This window comes from Geotrypetes seraphini, chromosome 16, assembly GCF_902459505.1.
Source record: "Geotrypetes seraphini chromosome 16, aGeoSer1.1, whole genome shotgun sequence".
NCBI classification, from domain to species: Eukaryota; Metazoa; Chordata; class Amphibia; order Gymnophiona; family Dermophiidae; genus Geotrypetes; species Geotrypetes seraphini.
This window is the reverse complement of record NC_047099.1, coordinates 17,809,025-17,829,116: the sequence shown is the minus strand read 5'-3', so window position 1 is coordinate 17,829,116 and position 20,092 is coordinate 17,809,025. Positions and strand designations below refer to the sequence as shown.

Below are 20,092 nucleotides of genomic sequence, written 5' to 3'. Positions count from 1 at the left end.
GTGTGAAGACTGCTGACACGCTGCTTAAACCGCCAGTCAGGTCCGCGGTAAGGGAAGAGGGGGGGGGGCGGCAAATGAGTCGGGTCCCGGGCAGCGGAAAGTTGCAGGGCTCCTCAGTGGGGGCGCTGAGTGGCCGCGATCCCTCTCCTCCCAGACACCCCCCCCCCCCCCCGGAGAAACGGAGATCGGCGGCTACAGCCGCTGGCTTCGGCGTCTTCTATCCACTGCGGCCAACCCTAGCGGAAACAGGAAGTAGTCAGAGAGGGCGAGCCGCAGTGGACAGAAGACAGCAAAGCCAACGTTAGCGCAGTGCAGCGCTTTTCTCTTTATTTTTAGAAGCGGGTGAGCCTGCGAGGAGGAGGTGGTGGTTTTGGCAGTGAGTGAGGGCGGGAGGGGGGGGAGTCGCCGGCTGTGCTGTGCTGTGCTTTTCCGATCTGTCCGCCACATTCGCACTCTGGCCACGGACCTACGGATCAGGGAGGACAGATCACGCAGGTCTGAGTGCGCATGCGCGGCTAGCTTTTTATTATATAGGATTATTATTATTATGCATTTTTCAGTGTAGTGTGTGTGTGGGTGAGGTTCCCTCAAAGCGCTAACAGCAACTGTTTGAAGGCAGCGCACATAATTACTGCACGCGATTGTCAGCGCAGTTTTATACCACGTGTTTTAGACGTGTCACCGTATAAATCCTATTAGCATCAAGTTTATTTAAAAATTTTATAAACCACCCAATCGGCCTTCTAGGCAGTGAACATTATGTTAAAAACATATATGGGATAACTTTACATCCTTTAAAACAATTATCATTATTAACATTTAAGAACAATACAAAAACAAACCGAAACAAAAAAAGGAAGAAGGGTAGAACTACAATTCATCAAGTATGAAAGAGAACATATAGGGAAAAAACAAAAGGGAAGGTGTCTAAAAGTAGAATAAAACTATGTAGCCCTAAAAAGGGCATTTAGGTCTCGAAAGCATCAAGAAAAGAAATGTTTTAAAATTTGTCTTAAAATGGTGAAGAGTTGATTCTTCCCGTAAGTGAACCGGAATATTATTCCAAAGAGATGGAGCGCTGACAGACAAAATGGTAGACCTCATTGTGTTGATAAACTTCAGAGATGGAACAGATAAAAGATTTTTAGAAGAAAATCTTAGAGTCTTAGAAGAATTATAGGGAATAAGAAGGTTCTTGATAAATTCTGGTTGACTATTTTGTCTAGTTTTAAAGGTTAGTAAAATAATTTTTTATTTGATTCTATGTTCTACCAGCTTTATAAAGGAGGGGAGTAACATGGTCTAACTTCTTTGCATTAAATATGATCTTCACTGCAGTATTCTGTATAATTTGGAGTCTTCTTATTTCTTTTTTTATAGAGCTCATTGCAGTAATCAATACAGGAAATCACGAGAGAGTAGGTCAAGATATTCAGAGAAGTAGGAGACGCACGAAGGAGTGAACTAAGGGGACATAGGGGAAACCTCTACCGCTCTTAGTAAAAGAGGGCCTTAGATAGTAAACTGCTTAGATCTGTCTAGTGCAATAATTGTAGTATAGCAAATGTGACTATTATTATTACTATTATTTTTCAGAGATTGAGCAGCCTAGCAGCAACTAAGGAATTTCCTTTTCACAGCGGTGAGAGAGCCACGGAATGCTGGCCGCATCAGAGTTGTTTGGACAAATTACATGGAGCTGCCTGGAAATATTGTGTGGATGATTCAAGATAGGTGAATATTTGATAAAATATTTAACATGTCCCCAAAATCTATGAAAAAACTGTTACAAGTTATTATATGTTTCCGTTGAAAAAAAAAGAAAAAAAATAGAAGAGGGGGCATAGAGACATTGATTGAAAGGAGGATAGTCGTTATTATGACCACTCCATTTTCAGAGGCTTTTCCTACCCAGAAAATAGGTCTTAATACAGTATCATGGCCAGAATCTGATTGCTGTATTGCAGGGGTGCCCAACACGTCGATCGCGATCGACCAGTAGCTCAGGAAGGCAACGCGAATCGATTGTGGAGCCCATCCCGGGCTCCGTGATAGACTCTTGTTGCCGTCCTGATCTACCGGGCCGATCAGCCTTCCTCTCCAGTGTTCTCTCTAGGGCCTTTTAGCTGGGCGGTCCGCTCAGCTGTCATCTGCTGCTGCCGCCGCTGAACATTAAAAAAAAAAACAAAAAAAACGGCTTGGAGATTTCAGCCTGTAGCGAACTTATGCTCCTTGGCTCTAACGTGTGCGTGCCGGCTTCCCTTCTCTTCCCTCCGAAACTGGAAGTTATGTCCGGGGGGGAAAGAAGGGAAGCCGGCACGCACATGTTGAGAGCCCTGAAGCAAGCATTCGCTATGGGCTAAGGCGGGAGACAGGTTAGTGAAGCATTTGCTCTTCTTGCTGCCGGGTCCTGCCTACTTTCTGTTTCCGCGAAGGCAGGACCCGGCAGCATTTCCCCCAATAGGTCGATCGCGATCTTGGGCCAATCAGCCTTCCTCTCCCCGACGGCCGAAGCAGGGAGAGCTTGGGGCGGCGGCGGCTTTCGGGCCTGTTATTGGTGGTGGTTTGGGTCCTGGTCCCCGATGGCAGTGGCTTGGGGGAGGGCAGGGAGAAAGAAAGAAAAAGGGCAGGCAGGGAGACAGAAGGAAAGAAGAGAAACAGAAAAAAAAGAAAGGGAGGCAGAGAGAAAGAAAGGGAGAGAGGAAGGAAAAGTTGGGGGAGGGAATGAGATCTGGAGGAGAGGAAGCATACAGGCTAAAAGAAGGGAAGAAAGATTGGATGCACAGTCAGAAGAAGAAAGTGCAATCAGAGAATCATGAAATCACCAGACAAGGTAGGAAAAATGATTTTATTTTAAATTTAGTGATCAAAATGTGTCTGAATTTATATCTGCTGTCTATATTTTACACTAAGGTCCCCTTTTACTAAACCGCATTAGATTTTTTAGCGCAGGGAGCCTATGAGCGTCGAGAGCAGCGCTGGGCATTCAGCGCAGCTCCCTGTGCTCTAAAAACTGCTATCGTGGTTTAGTAAAAAGGGAGGGAGGTATATTTGTCTATTTTTGTATGGTTGTTACTGAGGTGATAGTGCATAGAGTCATCTGCCTTGACCTCTGAAAAACCCTGGAATAGGAATGATAATTAACATTTTCTATGTGTACAGTGTGCGTTGTGTTTTTTAAAAATTTTATTGATGGTAGATCATTTTGACTTGGTCATTTTAAAAGTAGCTCGCAAGCCCAAAAAGTGTGGGCACCCCTGCTGTATTGGATAGAAAAGCTTTGTCAAATTATGTCACGAAAACTGAATTGTGTATATATAAGTGTACAGTAGGGGGTTTTGCAGTTTTTGAAGTTTGTATTTCTGGCCATTAACTTCATTTTTTTTATTTTTTTTTTAGTGGATTTGCATTACCTTAATAATTAGGGTTCCATATGGCTCCAGAAATAGGAGGACAGATTGAGACATCAGGGTTTCACTTCCATTGCTTTCAATGGAAGTAAAACCCAGATGTTTCAATCCATCCTCCTTTCTCTGGAGCCATATTGTAACCCTATGGTAATAATAGTCTATTACGAGTAACTTTCCCCAATCACTTTTCTAAACTTTTATGGATCCTGCTTTATCTATTGCAGAGACTGCCCCAAAGTAGGAGGGCCACATACGGCTAAACCAATGATCTCGACTCTTCTAATGTATCATTTTGAGATTTATTTGAAAGGTTTTCATCTTATATTTTCTTCAAAGTTTCCTAGTTTCTATTTATTATTATTTTTTTCCTTTTCAGCACCACTATGGAGCAAGAACGCAGGGAATCAGGAAATCACAGCAGTGTGGCAGAATTCCTGATTCTCGGATTCTCAGAATTTCCTGAGCTGCAGCTCCCTCTTTTCGCTCTCTTCTCACTCCTCTACCTGATGGCTCTGCTGGGAAACCTCCTTGTAATTTGCATAGTATGTTCTGATCGACACCTGCACATCCCCATGTATTTCTTCTTGGCCAACTTGTCTTTACTAGATATCACTTCTGTGACAGTCACTGTTCCAAAATTACTGGCAATCCTCCTGGCACAAAATAATACCATATCTTTCAATGAGTGTATTCTGCAGATGTATTGCTTTTTAGCCTTTATAGCGATAGAATTTCTGCTTCTCACTGCTATGGCTTATGATCGCTATGTTGCAATATGCAATCCCTTACGTTACTACATCATTATGAATAAGAAGATCTGTGCTCTTCTGGCAGCTGCTTCATGGATAACTCCTCTTCTAGAGACTCTACCACATTCTATCATTGTGTCCCAGTTTTCTTTCTGTGACTCCAATGTAATCAATCACGTCTTCTGTGATCTCACTGCAGTAGTGAAACTTTCCTGCACAAACACTTCAGTCATTGACACTTTGACTTTTACGATATCAGTTTTGTCAGTCTTCCTTCCATTTTCCCTAACCCTGACATCCTACGTGTTTATCATCTCCACTATTCTGAAAATCCGTTCCAGAGAGGGGAAAAGCAAGGCCTTCTCCACCTGCTCCTCCCATCTAACAGTCATCACTCTCTTATATGGGACAATTATAGGAGTGTATCTGCAACCTGAATCCAAAGACTCTGTGAAATCAAACAAGTTGCCTATTGTAATGTATATATTAATACTCCCACTATTGAACCCTCTTATTTATAGCTTGAGAAGTAAAGAGTTAAACATGGCCCTAAGAAAAGCCATTCGCACAAAGTCAATTTTCACAAGCTCTAAACACTTTTGAAAGTCAGGTATGACAATATTGTCTGAGTCAGATGAGAATTGGATATATTTGACATGAGACCACCTTTGTCCTAGGATAGTCACAGTAGATAGGAATTAGAATGCCCGATCAAGACTTTAGAGCAGTAGTTCTTAAACCTAGCCAGTCAGGTTTTCAAGATATCTCTAATGAAATATGCATATTTATATCATACTGATTTAAATAACATATTACCAAACCTCACTCTCTGTGAACAAATCAAACTACACGACCTTATAAAATAGCTCAATGGGAACACCCCATTGGGCCAGAAAACCTGGACTCGAGCTAGCCTTTTCTGTTTTAGTTCCTTTCAAAACCACATTGTCCCATGTTTAAAATTATCACATGTTCTCTTGCTGCATTGCAAATTGTTTCCACAGTCTCATGTTGCTCAACCACAATGATTATAGTTTATGCTTTCTGATGTCACCATTGGACTCTACAATCATGTTGTTCAGTCGGCCCAATACAGGGCTGTGTCTTCAGGAGCCGCGACTGTGTCGGGTTTTCACCGAGTTATTTCACCTCTTACCATAGTTCATTTTATCATATAACAATAGCAGTCATGGCTCCTGAAAATGCTGATCCAGTGAAACACAGCCCTATGTCAGGCTGATTGAACAATATGATTGTAGAGTCCAGTGGTGATATCAGAAAGCAAAGGACTTGGGGGTAATAGTGGACAAGACAATGAAGCCGTCGGCACAGTGCGCAGCGGCCTCTAAGAAGGCGAATAGAATGCTAGGTACTATCAAGAAAGGTATTATAACCAGAACGAAAGAAGTTATCCTGCCGTTGTATCAGGCGATGGTGCTCCCGCATCTGGAGTACCGTGTCCAATATTGATCGCCATACCTTAAGAAGGATATGGCAATACTCGAGAGGATTCAGAAAAGAGCGACATGATTGATAAAATGTATGGAAAACCTTTCATATGCTGAAAGATTAGAGAAACTGGGGCTCTTTTCCCTGGAAAAGCGAAGACTTAGAGGGGATATGATAGAGACTTACAAGATCATGAAGAGCATAGAGAATGTGGAGAGGGACAGATTCTTCAAACTTTCGAAAACTACAAGAACGAGAGGGCATTCGGAAAAATTAAGAGGGGACAGATTTAGAACCAATGCTAGGAAGTTCTTCTTCACCCAATGGGTGGTGGACACCTGGAATGCGCTTCCAGAGGGTGTGATAGGACAGAGTACGGTATTGGGGTTCAAGAAGGGATTAGACAATTTCCTGAAGGAAAAGGGGATAGAAGGGTATAGATAGAGGATTACTATACAGGTCCTGGACCTGATGGGCCGCCGCGTGAGTGGACTGCTGGGCATGATGGACCTCTGGTCTGACCCAGCAGAGGCACTGCTGATGTTCTGATGTTCTTATATTCAGAGAGTGTGGTTTGGTAATATGTTATTTAAATCAGTGTGATATAAATATATTTATTATGTGGTAATGAAAATCAAAACATGATAAGCACTATAGAAGTCTTCTTAAAGTTAGTAGGTATTTATTGTAGCGTTAGCTCAGTGGTTCCCAAAGCTGTCCTTGGGGACCCCCAGGCCAATCAGGTTTTCAGGCTAGCCCTAATGAATATGCATGAGAGAGATTTGCATATAATAGAAGTGGCAGGCATGCAAATCTGCTCCATGCATATTCATTAGGGCTTTCCTGAAACCCGATTGGCCTGGGGGTCCCCAAGGACAGGTTTGGGAACCACTGCGTTAGCTGAAGCCATTTTAAGTGATTTAAAGCCCTGTTTGTACTAATTGTTAATGAATATACAAATCGGCCTCATGCATATTAATTAGGGATATCTTGAAACCTCCCAATTGGCTGTGGGACCCCAGGACAGGTTTAAGAACCACTGCTTTAAAGTATGGACCTGGATATAGCTATCACTGGTAAAGCTACATTTGAGTAAGATCAATACTGTATTGTGAGACATTTTTGCTATGTAGCTTTTGGGTCAATGATTACATGTTGGCAGTTTACTTGACTGAGTTGATATCTGCATGTATAATGCATAACACATTTTGTGTTCCTAGACAAAACAAAGATGTTGAATATGGTATAGTTGACAGGTCACAAAACAATATGAAATTAATGAAGCAGTTAATCATGCATCAGGCTTTCAGCATTCCATTTGTTTTCAGTTGTGTTAGCAGGTCTACCAGCAGAGTATAAAACAGATCTGTACCAAGTAGAAGCTCTGTTATTCCGTGTGGGTATTTTTTGGTTAAACGTATATAGACTTGGTAAAGGTGAGGCGGTGAGAACATTAGGCATTAGTAGTTGCATCCATTGATATCTGTGTTGATTCAAAAGATTCCATTTGAGCATCAAGTTTTCAAAGGACAGCCATTCATCGCCCTCCATCAGGTCTTGTACAGATCTTATACCACATCTCTGCCATTTACTCCATGATATGGTGGAATCTTGAATTTGAAACAAAGCGTTATTCCATAATGGGATCAGGCTAGAGTCAGCCCACTTGATAGATAATGTGGATTCAGCCATTAGGAGCGCTTTCATGTATGAAGAGAGAATTGGGTCAGCTTTTTCTTTCTTAGACAAGATTGACCCTGGTAAGAGCGATAGGCGGGATTCACCATATAGAGACCGCTCAAGGTGAAGCCAGGCCGGTATGTCTGCGTTCCTGTTGTCATAGTGTGTCTGGAACCATTAAGAAGGCATTGTGATATCGTAAAAAATCTGGGAATCCAGCTCCACCATCTTCCCTGAAAGCTTTCAATTTCAATAAAGCAATGCGGGGTTGCTTCTTGTTCCATAGGAATTTAGAAAGGATATCATCAATAGCTTTATAGAAAGAGGTTGGTAAATGAAATGGAAGCATGCTTAAAACATATGTGATTTTTGGTTGGATCATCATTCTGATCGTTTCTAATCGACCCCACCAAGACAGATTCAGCGGAGACCATTTGCTCGTGACATTTTTAGTTAGTTCCAGCATGTAATTTACGTTAAGTTGTGTAGTTTCCTCAATCGTGGGACCGAACATCACTCCCAAATATTTCATACTAGATCTCGACCATTGTACTCCATAAGCAGAAATTTCATTTTCTACGCTGGGACAGTTAAGAGGCATGACTTCTGTTTTAGATGTATTCAATTTGTACCCCGAAATGGCAGTATATTCTTTTATAACTGACAACATAGCAGGAAAGGATGAGGGCGTGATGTAGAGTAAGATGTCATCTGCGTAAGCAGAAATCTTTATTTCCATATTTGAAAGATTAAATCCATGGATATCTGGGTTGTTCCGTATAGCAATTATAAGAGGTTCCAGAGCCAAGTTGAACAATAGCGGAGAGAGGGGACACCCCTGTCTGGTACCTCTGGTTGGATGGAACATGTGTGAGAGGGAACCGTTGATCAACGTTCTGGTAGAAGGTGAGGAGTATAATACCCTCACTATGCGTATAAAGTCCTCCGAGAAGCCAAACCAAGACAGCGTTCTAAAAAGAAAAGGCCACTCAATTCTGTCGAATGTCTTCTCAGCATCGATTCCAACTGCTAATAGATCATTCGATTGAGTTTGTGCATGAGCAATTACATGAGTGAAGGTACGAGTGTTATCCTCCGAGTATCGACCAGTTATAAACCCACATTGATCATTCTGTATGAGTTTGGAAATGACTGTCTGTAGTCTAGTGGACAATAATTTTGCAAATATTTTCGCATCCACATTTATAAGTGATAAGGGTCTATAGTTGGTGATGAGTCTCGGATCCTTACCAGGTTTTGGTATCACAATAATGGTCGCTTCTGTGAAGGTGCCTTCCACTTCTCCCGATGTCACAATATGTTCCAGAAAGGTCAAAAAGTGTGGAAGCAGGTCATCCTGGAAAGCTTTGTAGAATTCTACCGGTAGACCATCCGGTCCAGGGGCTTTATTGCAAGCCATGTCTTGAATTGTAAGAGACAGTTCATCTACCGTAAAAGGTCGAGAAAGACTGCAATTATCTTCATCTGTCAGTATGGAGTGGGGAAGCTCATCCAGAAAGGACGAGTCTAGAGTTCCGGTAGGTTGTTGTGTAGAGTATAGTTCCCGATAATATTCCATGAAGGCATTTGAGATTTCATTCGGGTCAGTGATTTCCTTACCATCAGATAGCTGAATGTTAGATATGGATGTCTTCTCTGATTTTTTCTTCAGATATGTAGCCAACAATCTGCCTGCTTTATTATTTCCTGAAAAGTAAGTGGCCGAACGCTGCAAAATAGATTCCGAGGCTTGGTGACTGAGAGAAGCATTATATTGAAAACGACATTTGGAAAGTTGGCGCAGGATATTAATGTCCAGCGGCGTCTTTTGGTGAAGAGATTCCAATCTTTCAATTTCTTTTTCCATTCTATCCGTTTCCTGCCTCTTAATTTTATGTTTATTAGCCGCGTAGGCAATGATGGATCCTCTAATGGTAGCTTTAAAAGCATCCCACCAGCAGCACCAGGAAGTATGTTCAGGGGTATTAAAACTGAAGTATTCCTTAATAGCTTTTTGAATGTGTTCTTTGAAGGAGAGATCTTGGAGTAAAGCAGCATTAAATCTCCATTGTTTTCTAGGCGGCGGAGGAGTGGTGAGAGTCAACTTCAACGTTATAGCTCCATGGTCTGAAACCATGATAGGCAAGATAGCTGTATTGATAACGGTTGAACTCAGAGTATTACTCACCAGAAAGAAGTTGATACGTGAGTACGAGAGATGCGGGTAAGAAAAGAAAGTAAAGGCCTCATCTGCTGGGCGCGTAGATCTCCAGACATCTTGTAGGTGTAGTGTGGTAATGAGAGACTGTAACGCAAACCATGATTTTGGTTTTCTGTAAGCAACAGATGATTTTCTGTCTTTTTTTCCATCAAGTACCATATTGAAGTCACCCCCAATGATTAATTGAGAGTCATCTTCCTCCAATATTGAGGTTGTAATGGCATGAAAGAAATCCGGGACATCTAAATTAGGCCCATATATGTTAAGTAGTGTGAATCTTTGATCATTGTAGCTCAGGGTTACCTTGACCCATCTCCCATTAATGTCTGTGGAAGATGATATGACATTCAAATCCTGCCTCTTTCTCAAAATAGTAATCACCCCTGCTTTCTTATTTATCGCAGACGAAAAGTAAGGTTTTAAAGCCCAAGCAGGGTGTAGCTTTTCAGATGCCTGTCTGTCTAAATGGGATTCCTGTAACATGATTGCATCTGGATGTGATTGTTCTAGATAATCCATTATTTTACGTAGTTTTACTTTCTTGTTGAGCCCTTTAGTATTTAAAGAAATTATGTTAAGGGACAAGAAATATGAAAGGATAGATACCTAAGACATTAGAGTCAGACCAATAACATGTCATGTATAAGCACAATATATGTAAGTGTCTTTTAGAGCACAGAAGACACAGCACTTGCTCACTGAAAGAGAATAAAACCTTGAGTATACCATGTGTATATAGTAGTGATCTCAAATCACACTGTATGCTAAACAATGTGAGTGCAGCAGGAGAGTAAAGAACAACAGCTTAAACACACAGAACAACTGCATCTTGGACATATACATGAAACAAATGCAGAGAAAAGTGAAATAATCGCTTTGATATAACAGTAAAACATTAGGTGTATTGCATTAATATATTAATACTGACAACAAAAGGATTATGGCAAACAGAGCATTGAGTACCAGGGACAGTATACATCCAGTCTCTCAAACCTGGTGAATAGGAGTGGGTGCGTGCTGTTCAATGAACACAGCAAGATCTTCAGGCTTGAGGAAATCTTTAGTCTGGTTATTCAATGTCACCCTCAGCCACGCTGGGTAAAGCATGCCAAACTTTGCATTAAGTTGTTTCAGCTGAGGCCTGTAGGACAGTAACTGCTTGCGACGAGCCGCTGTAGTTTTGCTGAGGTCTGGAAGGAATAAAATGGTGGCACCCTCATGGAGTACTGGAGATCTTATTTTAGCACGTTGCATTATGTCCAACACATGTTGGTACCTGAGGACTTTTAGCACAATCGGTCTAGGATATCTGCCATTGGTATTTCGGGCTGCCGGGACACGATGTGCACGCTCAATTTCAAAATCTCTATCAAAGGTGAGATCAAGTAATTTGGGTATCAGAGTTTCTAAATATTTAATGAGATCACGATCGTGTGCACCTTCAGCTATTCCCAGTAGCCTTATGTTGGAACGACGAGAACGGTCGTTACTCTCCTCCAAATCTTTTTCCAGCAGTGAAATGCGAGTGACCTGCTTCCGCATGTCTGCCACGTGGTTCGCGGTGGCCTCCGATTTCCCCTCCAGCTCTGTTACCCGCGTTTGTAGCAGCACAAAATCAGTAGACATGCTGGATAATTTTTCGTTTATTTCTTCCGTTGTTTGTTTCATATCAGAAACCATTTCTTTAACCACCCTGAGTTCAGCCAGTACTTCTTTGTTTGTGTCTGTATCGGAGGAGGGCAGCGGGGCCTTAGACGGGGAGACCGGCTCGGGTTTGTGCCGTTTGTTTAATTTTTTATCGGCCATCACTCACCCGAACGATAGAAATCAGAGCCAGAGAACGTTTATAAGTGAGGCAGTGTATTCAGCAGCAATACAACACGTGATCGAATCAGCGATTCTGCGGATTTTTCATACCGAGGTGCAGGAGCCTGTCTGCTACGCCGCCATTCTTCACGGGCTCAGCAGCGCCCCCCCCCCCCCCAATCATGCATCAGGCTTAAGTAGCATATAAGAATTATGAATTTATGAATTATGAATTTATGTCTTTTCCCAAAGGCATATAAGGAACAAAACTATGCAGAAGCCATGCAAACAATATTAGTGAAAAGATTCAGAGGACAATTAGCAAGGTCTCCATATCCAGGGATCAGTTCCCAAATGGGTCCATGTTCAACATAAACTCTCCAACACATCAGGCCCTTTATTCCAGGTACAAAGACTTAGATTATGAGCCCTCTTAGGGACAGTGGAAGAACCTGAAAATAATACATTTAAGATGCTTTGGCTGTACCACAGAAAGACATTATATCACATCCATTACCCTTACTCAGAAGCTATTGGCTAAGTAAGTAACAGGGGATTTGACTTTTCTTTACTTTGGACTAGAATCTCTACTAATGTTCTCCAACATGAGGTATTCTCATAAACTATGGCCTCGTGAAAATATTTCCTATATTTCTCCTTTGTAGAACTGTTTCCAGAGAAAGAAAGATTTGTTCTAACAATATCATTTTGGGGCTGATGCTTCATTCGATCCTTATATGAATCATCCCCTTGAATCTCAACAGTATTTATAAAACAATTTTTCACTATATTTCTGCCTTGAAAAATCATAAAATGAATCAATCACTCAAGTAGCATCTAGTACCTAGTGAGGGTGAGTCAAACAGGATCTGAAGTATCATCAGAGATATTTTGTGCCCGACTAAACCAATCCTCAAAAAAACGTCAGTGCTTGTCAGCAATTTGGAATAATCAGAAGGGAGGATAAAGGAAGTAATTTTCAAATATCCAGGAAAATAAGTTAGAACATAAGAATAGCCTTACTGGGTCTATCTAGCCCAGTAGCCCGTCCTCACAGCTAATAAAATTAAAAGACTGTTCATTACACAGTACATACATGTGACTTGCTGATAGAGAAGCAACTGCTGTATATTAGTAGACTTTTAATATATGGAGAGATAAGGGGATAGAGGGGTACAGATAGAACTTGAGGTAGGTTATAGAAGTGGTCAGAAACCACTTCACAGGTCGCGGACCTGATGGGCCGCCGCGGGAGCGGACCGCTGGGCGAGATGGACCTCTGGTCTGACCCAGTGGAGGCAACTTCTTATGTTCTTATGTTCTTATAGGGGGTAAAAAGTTCCTTACAATTGTACTGCAAATAACATTGTGCTTATTAACCGCGTAACCAGAAGTTCAACGTGGTTTACAAAAAGTTATAAGAGTAAACATGTTACATAGAATAAGATAATTCATTAAGCAGTCAAATATTTAGAAAAAAGATGGGTCTTCAATTGTTTTCTGAAGTGTCCAGGTGGGGGGCGTACCATGGCCCGGTACAGCAGCATGATAACTTTCTCCGATCTGCTCGTGATCCCCTTCGTAATCATTCCTAACATTCTGTTCGCCCTTTTTGCAGTCGCCGCACAATGCGCGGACGGCTTCATTGACTTGTCGACCAGTACTCCCAGGTCTCTTTCCTGGGGGATCTCTCCGAGTACCACCCCAGACATCCTGTATTCATGTATAAGATTTTTGTTACCGACATGTATCGCCTTACACTTATCCACGTTAAACCTCATTTGCCATGTCGCGTCCCATTTCTCAAGCGTGTTTATGTCACACTGCAGGTCTTCACAATCCTTCTGCGTCTTCACCACTCCTTGTGTCGAGGTATCTCGAGGAACTGATAAGGACTGGACTCCTTGAGTAAATATGCAAATATGCATCTAAAGCAACAGAAGACGGGCATATGTTCACATACTTGGGAGGGGAGTGTGGCCTGGTGGTTAGAACTGCTGTCTCATCACCATGAGGTTGAAAGCTCAATCCCAGCCTGGGCAAATCACCTAATCTGTCACTGCCCCAGGTACCAAAGTGTGATTCTGAGCCTGCCAGAAAAGATAAGGAACTACCAAAGAGCATCTGATTACTATTTAATGTATTGTATAATACTTTGGGTGAATCTCTTCATGAAAAGGCAATAAATAAATAAAAAATATTACTACTGCATTCTATTCTATAACTATACCACATATCTTTGATAGCATACAGTTTGAAGGTTGGCATCCAAACAGGCATTGTCTGCACAGGATACATATTTACAGACATAACTTACAGAATATTGTTGTGTGTGTTTAATTTATGAATGTTTGTGATCTATTTAGATTTAATATGAATAATGCACAATAGAACTGTGGTAAATATATAACTTAAAACTGCAATTTGTTGAGGCTTGTCATATGCGTCACATCCATGATTGGTTTCTCTCAACATCTTATTTTTCCTGGACTTTAGTAGAGTTAAAATTATGGAGACCTTATCACTTTAGTTAGCTTTTACATATTTCCAAGATGAAGACTGCTGTTCTGAGAAATCATTATTTTTTAATTGAGAATCCTTATTATTTTTTAATTATTCCTTTGAGATCCACCTGGTGAGGGATATGCAATTGATAAAGTTTAATTTCAGGATTATGCCTCTTTTATCTATTTGTGGTAATGGTTCCTTTTCACCTAGTATAACAGCTGCAGGTTTTCAATCTAATAAGCAAGGAAATATCTCATATCTATATCAGATATTAACTGATGAGGGAAATTTACCAACATTATCACAGTTGCGTACTGTTTATAATTGGTCTAGTCTGGATATATATTCTTATATGCAGTTGAGATATTTTGTAACTTCTTTGCCTTCATTGTCACTGAATGCTAAAGCATATGATACTCTTTCAGAATTATTTTGGTTAGATGCTCAATTGATTGTACCCCTTAAATATTTTAGACATTCCTTATTGGATCTTTCTTCTAATTTAGATTATAATAAAATAGTTCAAGCTTGGAATGAAGAATTAAAGATTCAGCTTCAAGGGTCCCATATTCAAAGAATTTTTAAGATTTGATATGGTCTTCTTTCTGATATTACCTATTTTTAAATGGGTTATAAATTTATTTGTAGAATATATATATTGCTCCCTGGCATGCTTATAAGGCGATTTTTGCTTCAGTAGGATCATGTTTAAAGTGTGGTTACCCTGAAGGTAATTTATCTCACATGTTTTAGACATGTCCTTTGGTACGCCAAATTTGGGGGGTTGTTTTTCTAAGGTTGAACAAATGTGGAACATTGATTGGCATTGTAATAGCTATAGTATATTTTGGATTTTTGATCTTAAACATCCTATTCCAAGAGGCCTTAGAGGTTTTCTTCAAAGAACAATTTTATCAAGTCTGAAAGTCATACTCTATCTTTGGATTGGACCCTTGAGACCAACATATTGGCGTTCTACAATGTTACACATCTTGACAATGGAACATATGCAATTATTAGAATGGGATAATGGACAGGGGAGACAATTTCTTACTACAGTCAAACCTCGGTTTGCGAGTAACCCGGTTTGCGAGTGTTTTGCAAGACAAACAAAACATTCTCGCAAAAATTGTCTCGCAAACCGAGAGTTGACTAAATTTGCAAGCATACCCCCCCCCCCCCCTGAGAACCGGCATCACTGCCCCCCCACTTGCAAAGACCCTCCCCCCCCCCCCCCGCTCAAACCGGCGCACTCCCCCCCAGCGTAAACCGGCACCTCCCGCCCGAACAACTTGAACTTACCCCCACCCCCATCTGGCACCGGCACGCAGCTCACAGGACATGCCGGTGCCACTTGAAGATCTTCCTGCCTCTGCCAGACCTTGAGCATGCATCTGCGCATGCTCAAGGCCTTCTAATTCTCCCTCTCGCCGAGACCGGTACATCCTGTGGGCTGAGTGCCGGTGCCAGACGGGGGCGGTAAGTTCAAGTTGTTCAGGCGGAGGGTGCCAGTTTGCGTGGAGGGGGGGGTGACGGTTTGCACAGGGAGAGCCTTTGCGAGTGGGGAGGCAGCAGCGCTGCTGGCCTCGGGGGGGGGGAACGTATCAAAGAGAGTTTCCATTATTTCCTATGGGGAAACTCGCTTTGATATACAAGTATTTTGGTTTATGAGCATGCTTCTGGAATGAATTATGCTCTTAAACCAAGGTTCCACTGTATTTGGCAACCTTATTTAGACACTTTAACACCACATACTCGCAGTCGTATATTATTTAATATCTTATGATTTTTTTAATCACAGCTCTAGGATGGGGGGAAAAGGGAGAGAATTGGGAATATTTGTTTTTATTGATAATGTTTATTATATAATAGTTCTGTAAATTTTATTTTTCTTCTTGTATTTGAAATGTTTTTTACTCTTTAATTTGTATTTGAAAATTTAATAAATATGATTAAATATAACATAAAACTGCCATAGTAGGTCAGAATGAAGGTCCATCAAGCACAATCCAGGTCACAAATTCCTGAGGGGAGCCCAAATATCACCAAATCCTATGCTACATATTCCAAGGGTTAAAAAATGGCTTTCCCCAGGTCTACCAAACCTTTTTTTGAACCTCTTTGCCCATATCCTAAGCCAATCAACTCCAGAGCTTATACAGGATGTCCGGTGCAGTACTCGGAGAGACCCCCAGGAAAGAGACTTGGTAGTACTGGTAGACAAGTCAATGAAGCCGTCTGCGCAATGTGCGGTGGCGGCGAAAAGGGCGAACAGAATGCTAGGAATAATTAAGAAGGGGATCACAAACAAATCAGAGAAGGTTATCATGCCGTTGTACCAGGCCATGATACGCCCCCACCTGGAGTACTGTGTCTAGCACTGGTCACCGTACATGAAGAAGGACATAGTGCTACTCAAAAGCGTCCAGAAAAGAGCGACTAAAATGGTTAAGAGGCTGGAGGAGTTGCCGTACAGTGAGAGATTAGAGAAACTGGGCCTCTTTTCCATTTAAAAGAGAAGACTGAGAGGGGACATGATCGAAACATTCAAGATAATGAAGGGAATTGACTTAGTAGAGAAAAAGAGATTGTTCACCCTCTCCAAGGAGAAGAGAACGAGAGAGCACTTTCTAAAGTTAAAAGGAGATAGATTCTTTTTTTGTATTTAAGTTTTTTATTGATTTTTTCACATATCAACAAGTGTTATAAATTTTCCATACATTTATCTTAACAATACACTTGATATCTTTATAATGTATTTTATATAAACCATATTTTATATTATTTTTCTTATGAATTTATATAACATATATATTGTAATGATTTTATCAATTATTATTTAATTATGAACCCTTTTCCCTCCCTTTATCACGTTAATTTCTCATAAGACTATCATTCATTATGATATATTTTTTATAATGTATAATAAAGAGAATAAATTCTTTACCCCTTCCCTCCCTCCCTTCTTTAACCATTATCTTATTATGGGAAAAAATTAAAAACAGTCATTGCAAAAATCTGTTAATGGTCCCCAAATCTTCTTGAACTTATCCATATATTCTTTTTGTGTTGCACAAACGTAAGGAAGTTCTTCTTCACCCAGAGAGTGGTAGAAATCTGGATCGCTCTTCCAGAAGCTGTTGTAGGGGAAAACAACCTCCAGGGATTGAAGACAAAGTTAGACAAGTTCCTGCTGAACCAGAACGTACGCAAGTAAGGCTAGTCTCAGGGCACTGGTCTTTGACCTAAGGGCTGCCGCGGGAGCGGACTGCCGGGCATGATGGACCACTGGTCTGACCCAGCAGCAGCAATTCTTGTGTTCTTATATAAGTAAAATTATCTAGAAAATTATATAGGTAAAACTATCTAGAAATTTTTACTATTCAGCATCCAATTTAACATTGATTTCACACCTTATAAAATGTACGTATTGTTTATTAGTTCAGGCAGATAAAGAAAGACCAGCAACATTGATGTTATTTCTCTGGTCAAGATGACATCATAAAGGTTGTGATTTACTTGTATCATATCTTAACTCTTTCAATAGATCACTTTAGCAGTTATGTGAAAGGGTTCTATTGGGGGGTTTTCTTCATTGTTGCCTAGTTTCTATGAGGGGCCACTGAAAAGTTCTCAGCCCAGCCAAGAACAGAATGATGTGGAGCCATGAAATCTATAAGCTATTCCACCCTTTTCTTGACACTTTTCGTTTCAATGATATGAACTGAAGTGTCATGAAAAGTGTGGAATAACTTATAAGTTTTGTGGCTCCACATCATTCTCTTCTTGGTTGGGCTGAGAACCTTTCAGCAGCCCCTCGTATTGCATCCTTACCAGTAGCATAAGCAGAACACAATTCCTTAGATGGAGGATGCCTTGCCTCTATGCTCCGCCCCAGTTTGGTGACAAATAAAAATTATTACCCTTCCTGGGGGGGGATGCCCAAATAATGCGTGCCAAGGATGTCCTCTGACTGACACCCCTTCCCCCCTTTCCCCCTCCCCTCCCCTCACATCTGAAGTTGGAAACACACTTCTAGCCATAACCTATGCACTTTTTATACATGATAAGCTCATATGCATAGACTGAGCTCACATGGGGGTGTTTGTGTCATTGATTAGAAGCATGTCACTGACTCAGGCAGCATAGGTGGTCAGCCAGAAATATCTCTTTTTTTTGTTGCGGGGCTTAGGCATCTCCACAAGCCATTGCAACGGGTGCTACAATTTGGAGAGACTGCACCCTAAGTGGGAGGGCCCCATATGACTATGTCAATGATTTCGACTCTTCCAATGTATCACTTTGACGTTTATTTGACAGATTTCTGTTTTTTATTTTCTTCAAAGTTTCCTAGTTTCTAATTTTTTTCCCCTGTACTTTTTCTCTTTCAGCACCACTATGGAACATGAACACAGGGAAAAAGGAAATCACAGCAGTGTGGCAGAATTCCGGATTCTCGGATTCTCAGAATTCCCAGAGCTACAGCTCCCTTTCTTCACTCTCTTTTCACTCCTCTACCTCATGGCTGTGCTGGCGAACTTCCTCATTATCTCCATAGTATGTTCTGATCGACATCTCCACAACCCCATGTATTTCTTCTTGGCCAACTTGTCTTTATTAGATATCACTTCTGTGACAGTCACTGTGCCAAAATTACTAGCAATCCTCCTGGCACAAAATAATACTATATCTTTTAATGAGTGTATTCTGCAGATGTATTGCTTTATAGCCTTTGTTGCGGTAGAATTTCTGCTTCTCACTGCTATGGCTTATGATCGCTATGTTGCAATATGCAATCCCTTACGTTACTACATCATTATGAATAAAAAGGTCTGTGCTCTTCTGGCAGCTGCTTCATGGATAACTCCTCTTCTAGAGACTCTACCACATTCTATCATTATTTCCCAGTTTTCTTTCTGTGACTCCAATGTCATCAATCACTTCTTCTGTGATTTCACTGCAGTAATGAAACTTTCCTGCACAGACACTTCAGGCACTGACTCTTTGACTTTTACGATATCAATTTTGTCAGTCTTCCTTCCATTTTTCCTAACTCTGACATCCTACATGTTTATCATCAACACCATCCTGAAAATCCGTTCTAGAGAGGGGAAAAGCAAGGCCTTCTCCACCTGCTCTTCCCATCTAACAGTCATCACTCTCTTATATGGAACAATTATAGGAGTGTATCTACAACCTGAATCCAAAGACTCTGTGAAATCAAACAAGTTGCCTATTGTAATGTATATATTAATACTCCCACTATTGAACCCTCTTATTTATAGCTTGAGAAGTAAAGAGTTAAACATGGCCCTGAGAAAAGCCATTCGCACAAAGTCAATTTTCACAAGCTCTAAATACTTTTGAAAGTCCGGTATGACAATATTGTCTGAGGCAGATGAGAACTGGATATATTTGACATGAGACCACCTTTGGCCTAGGATAGCCACAGTAGATAGGAATTAGATTTTAGAGGAGTGGTTCTTAAACCTGTCCAGCAGGACCTCTAGACAGTCAGGTTTTGAAGATATATCTAATGAATATGCATTAGGCAGATTTGCATGCCTGTCACTTCTATTATATGCAAATCCACCTCATGCATATTCATTAGGGATATCCAGAAAACCCAGTTGGCTGGGAGACCCCCCAGGACAGATTTATGACCCATGGATATAGGTATCGCTGATCAAACCATATTTGAATAAGATCGATATTGTATTGTGGTATATTTTTGCTGTGTATCTTTTGGGTCAATGATTACATATTGGAAGTTTAGTTGAACGAGATGGCCTCTGCATATACAATGCATAACAAGATTTGTGTTCCTAGACAAAGCAGTCAGGACAGGACAGGACAGGTTGTTCACTCTCTCCAAGGTAGGGAGAACAAGAGGGCACTCTCTAAAGTTGAAAGAGGATAGATTCCATACAAACGTAAGGATGTTCTTCTTCACCCAGAGAGTGGTAGAAAGCTTGAACGCGAGGAAAAATGATTTAGTTATTTCTTGTTTAATTTTAATTTCTATGCAAAATCCTTTCTTTCTTATTGTTGTTAAAATGATAATGATGAAAACTTTGATAAATAAAAAAAATAAAAAAAAAGAAAGCTTTGAACGCTCTTCCAGAGGCTGTTATAGAGGAAAACACCCTCCAAAGATTCAAGACAAAGTTAGACAAGTTTCTGCTGAACAGGTGGGGCTAGTCTCAGTTAGGGTGCTGGTCTTGGACCAAAGGGCCGACGCGTGAGCCGACTGCTGGGCATGATGGACC

At 41.0% G+C, this 20,092-nt stretch overlaps 1 protein-coding gene across 1 annotated transcript; it reads left to right on the top strand.

Annotated features, from left to right (window-relative positions):
- Nucleotides 1-364: 364 nt before the first annotated feature.
- On the top strand, nt 365-19,190 carry LOC117349756 (olfactory receptor 3-like). Its single transcript, XM_033923347.1, has 3 exons — nt 365-376; nt 1,597-1,734; nt 18,215-19,190. The coding sequence occupies exons 2-3, from the start codon at nt 1,694-1,696 to the stop codon at nt 19,188-19,190; spliced, it is 1,017 nt and encodes a 338-aa protein (XP_033779238.1). The 5' UTR covers nt 365-376; nt 1,597-1,693.
- The last annotated feature ends 902 nt before the right edge of the window (nt 19,191-20,092 follow it).